This window comes from Microtus ochrogaster, unplaced genomic scaffold, assembly GCF_000317375.1.
Source record: "Microtus ochrogaster isolate Prairie Vole_2 unplaced genomic scaffold, MicOch1.0 UNK1, whole genome shotgun sequence".
NCBI lineage: Eukaryota > Metazoa > Chordata > Mammalia > Rodentia > Cricetidae > Microtus > Microtus ochrogaster.
In genome coordinates this window covers 2,141,033-2,145,199 of record NW_004949099.1, presented here as the reverse complement: position 1 = coordinate 2,145,199, position 4,167 = coordinate 2,141,033, and the positions used below count along the sequence as shown (strand labels likewise).

The 4,167-nt window shown below is 49.9% G+C and overlaps 1 protein-coding gene across 1 annotated transcript in view; it reads right to left on the bottom strand.

The window, feature by feature from the left end:
* Positions 1 to 2,572, bottom strand: part of Hmces (5-hydroxymethylcytosine binding, ES cell specific) — a 22,268-nt gene extending 19,696 nt beyond the window's left edge. The window contains exon 1 of the mRNA XM_026788284.1: positions 2,293 to 2,572. Coding sequence (XP_026644085.1) covers positions 2,293 to 2,475 — 183 coding nt within the window. The 5' untranslated portion in view covers positions 2,476 to 2,572. The remainder of the gene's footprint in view (positions 1 to 2,292) is intronic.
* Between the last annotated feature and the right edge of the window lie 1,595 nt (positions 2,573 to 4,167).

The window sequence follows — 4,167 nt, the reverse complement described above, 5'->3', positions numbered from 1 at the left end:
ACAGTGAAGAGTGGTGTGTGAGAGAGAGAGAGCAGAGGAGGAGGGTGGAGAGTCTTTACCTGGGTCTCATTACAGGTGCTATACACTGACAAGAGAATGGAGAGCAGACAGAATGAGTAACGGGTCCACAGCAGGAATGCCCAGAGCATTCGTTTTGCATAGAGGTTAATATAGCGGGCCAGAGACTATTATTTTTAGGAGGTCAGCTTCTAAGGCTGATCTCTGGTAGGCATTTTGGGATTATTCTGAGTGGTTTTCCTTTCCCTAGCTGATAAGGGGGCTTTAATCAAACAATGAAGTCAATGCTCAACACATATAAACCCTTAAGACACCTCAGGTAATGCCTGGGGATGTTTAGTTTTCCTGGCTTGAGATAGCTACAGGTATCTAGTGGGTAGAGGCCGGGGGCTGCTAACCATTTTACAATGTACTGGACAGCTCTCTACAACAAAGAATTATCCCACCCATTAAAACTTCAGCCCTGGGTCTGGTAGATTGTTCAGTGCGTAAAACTACTGGCTATGATTCGAGTTTTATTCCCAGCATCTGCATGGTGGCTCACAAGTGTCTGTTAACTCTAATTCTGCTGCCTTCTGGCCTCCACAGACACTGTATGCATGTGGTATAGTCATTCATTCAGGACAAACACCTATTCATATAAAAATAAATATAACATTTTTTAAAATGTCAGTGACGTCTTGGTTGAAAAATCTTGTTCTCACAAATTCTACTGGTCCCCTTGTGAGGGTTTACATCATTACACAAGCCAGCCCAAACACTAGCGCAGCGGATACGAAGAGGCTGAGAAGTCAAAATACTGCATTATTGCTCAGTATTAGTCACCTTGTCCTCTACAAGTTGTGACTTTGGAATAGAACAGCTGGTCGCACTGTGGTCGACGAAAGAAGAAAGAGGAAGTATTTTGCAAATCAGTGGTTTCAGATACAAATATTGCTACCTATACATACACACTGGCGGTTGTACTGCTGAAATGCTAATTCTGCTTTAGAATTTATAGGTTTGAGGAAAATAAAGTATCAAATATTTACCAAATTAAGAAACCCTAGCAAGCTAAGCAAATCATATTATAGATGTGCAGTCAAGCACTACATGGGCAAACTCAAATGACCCAAAAGAGGGCTATGTGTGCTTGGGGCTCCATTTTCCCATTCCTGATCCTCAAGAGCCATCCACTGGAACAGGGACCGTGGTCTGTTCAGCAGTTAAGGCCACTTAACCTCTTGGAGAGGACCTGGATTTAACTCCAAGGACTAGCACAGTGGCCTTCTGAACTTCAGTTCCAGGGGATCTGAAGCCCTGACTTCCGAGGGCACCAGGCACACACTTGCTCCACACACATACATGTAGGCAGGCAAAGCATTTGAATAAATAAAAAAAAATAGTTCAATTTAAAAAAAAAATAACTTTTCATGTGCTAGTACTGAGCCAAACGCTCTGAGAATATGAAATAGGCTTTATATTCCCAAGCAACATTACCAGCCTCAATTACATTAAATTCTTTTTTTCCGTACATTTATTTGTATTATATGTCCACTCTCTACCACAGAGAAGGAGTGGAGCTCAGAGGATAACCTGCAGGAGCTGGTTCTCTCCGACCAGGTAGCATTCAGGGATCCAATCCAGGCTGTCAAGTTTGCCAGCACTTCCACCCACTGTGCCCTTTTACAGAGTTTCTCTAAGCAGCCTCGACTGGCCTGGAACTCACTGTGTAGATCAGGCTGGCCTCCAACTCAGAGATCTGCCTGCCTGTCTGCCTAGTGCCGGGATTAATGGTGTGTGCCACCACACTTGGGAGGTCTTTTGTTGTTGCTGTTTGTTTTTTAAAGACACTCAGATGACGCTGATAGATCAGTAATACTTTAAGGCTGCTATCTAAAAAAAAAAAAAAAGATCCAAGCTGGGTAGAGTAACACACACCTGTAATGCAGAACTCTGGAGACAGAGAAGTTTGCTGTAGGTCTGAGGCCAGTCTGGCTTATATAGTGAGTTCCCAGACAGCCAGACTACATATATAGTGAGATTCTGTCTCAAAATTTTTTCCATGTATTCAAATATGAGGTTCATATGAATTGGGCAAGCATTCCAACAGTTTGAGACTTACTCCTTACCAAGGCCCAGAGTGATGTTCAATTAGGGCCTGGATCTATCTGTAAAGGCTACTTGGCTACTTTCATGGTCACTGCGGGGGCTGGACAGACATCAAAGGAACCAGGAGTTGGAAGACCATCCCAATGCGGGGCCAGCAGCCAGAACCGAGCTGACAGTCCTTACCTTCTCAAAGTGCAGCCGCGAGAGAAGCACTGGGCTGCTCGACTGGGGGCTCTTGTTGTACGAGGGGCAGTATTTATCGGGGTCCCTCCACTCGGGGAGCCGCCGCCTGCCCTGACGATCGTGATAGGCACAGGCCCTTGTGAGAACATCTCTAGGCAAGTGACAGGATGTTCGCCCGCACATTCTGCAGCACCGCCTCAGACCTACAGCCACAAGACGTGAGGTTTTACTCCCTAGGCCACAGCGTCCTCCCTGCCATTCCCACTGGATCCTCCGACGCCACAGCTTTCACGGAGGGCCCATAAGCGCAGGGTCACCCTGTCGCTGCCACGGCAGGGCCCACAGCCCAGCTGAAAGGCTTCAGGTGTTAGGCGAGAAAGCAGTGCCCTCCGGGGTTCATCTCGATGGATTAATAATTCGGCAAAGAAAGGAGAGAGCTCTCCGTGTTCACGCCAACAACCCTCGCTCGCCGCAGAGACCGCACTAGCGCCCTGCGCGCAGCCGCTCGACTCCGGGGGCGGGGCCTGGTCGACGCCGAGCCCGGCGACGAACCTGGGCGGCCCTGCGCCCGACCTCCCGCCCGTCTCCCCTCGGCGAGGCCCTCGCAGGAGCCCGCCCGTTTCCCTCCAATAGGACCGGGTCCTCCGCCCGCCCGCGTCCCCTCAGCGAGGCCCTCTCCTCTCCTCTGCCCGCCCGCGTCCCCTCAGCGAGGCCCTCTCCTCTCCTCCGCCCGCCCGCGTCTCCTCAGCGAGGCTCTCTCTTCCTCACGGCCAGACTTTCCTGAGCGGGAACCGGGTTCCCCGCCCGCCCGCCTGCGTCCCCTCGGAGAGCCCGTCCCGCGCTCGCCCGCGTCCCCTCACCGCCAGCTGGTAGAAGCCACGCTTCAGCGCGTCCCGCGTCTTCCTAAGGGACACCCGCCCCACCCCCGCCGTGACGTAGGCGCCGTCGGGGTTTCCTCCCCACGGGTGGGGCTGCGGCTCCTTCCTGAGCTGAGCCACGGAACTTGGAAGACACTAAGTTCCTTTGATGCCCCCTCATAAAGCAAAACAAAACACACGCACCCGAGACAAGCACTCAAGGCGACCCTATCTTTCTTCCCTCCCAGACCAGAACCTGTGTTGGACTAGATGTCCAAACATCAGGGAGGAGTCGCTCCAGACACCATTCACATAACAACAAATTGATGCGAAAGCAAGAGGATTTTTATTCTGTCATGACAGGGTCCTTCAGGATATGAAGGACAACGATAGCTGTTACAGTTCATCTTTTAAAGCGAAAAGCCACAGACACAAGGGGGGAACCTGAAGGTTGTTTTCCAACTTACTGGATTGGCTTATTCAAAGGGTTACTAGTAGTGATTGGTCTATTCCAGGGCAGAATAGCTGTGTGGTCAGGTGATAAGGGAGAACATCTGTGGTCCATCCTGACCATTGGTTCAGTGACTAAATCAATACATCAGAACTGAGTCAACATCTGTGGGTTGTATTTGCCTCAATTCCCAAAATGGAGTTACATTTGAAGATTATTCTCAAGGGCACAGGGGGATGAGCAGTTCAGCATGTGGTTATTTACAAGGACACAGGAGGATAAGCAGTCCAGTATGTGGGGGGGGGGGGCATGACTGTCCCTTTTCCAAGATAGAGTGAGTGTAAGGTTTTAGAAAAATGTTTTAGGGTTGAGGGGGGCTTACAAATGCATTTAGAGTCTTTCACCTGAAATCAGGAAACCTGTCTGCTTCCATTCAAGTCACCCTCAAACATGGATGGCCACCAGATGAGACTTGCTAGCTCTCCAGGGTCAGGAAGTCCCACTTGGTTTCCCTTTGACATTTGTTTTGTGGTGTGTGTGTCTTCACAAAAGGAGGCTGACACACAA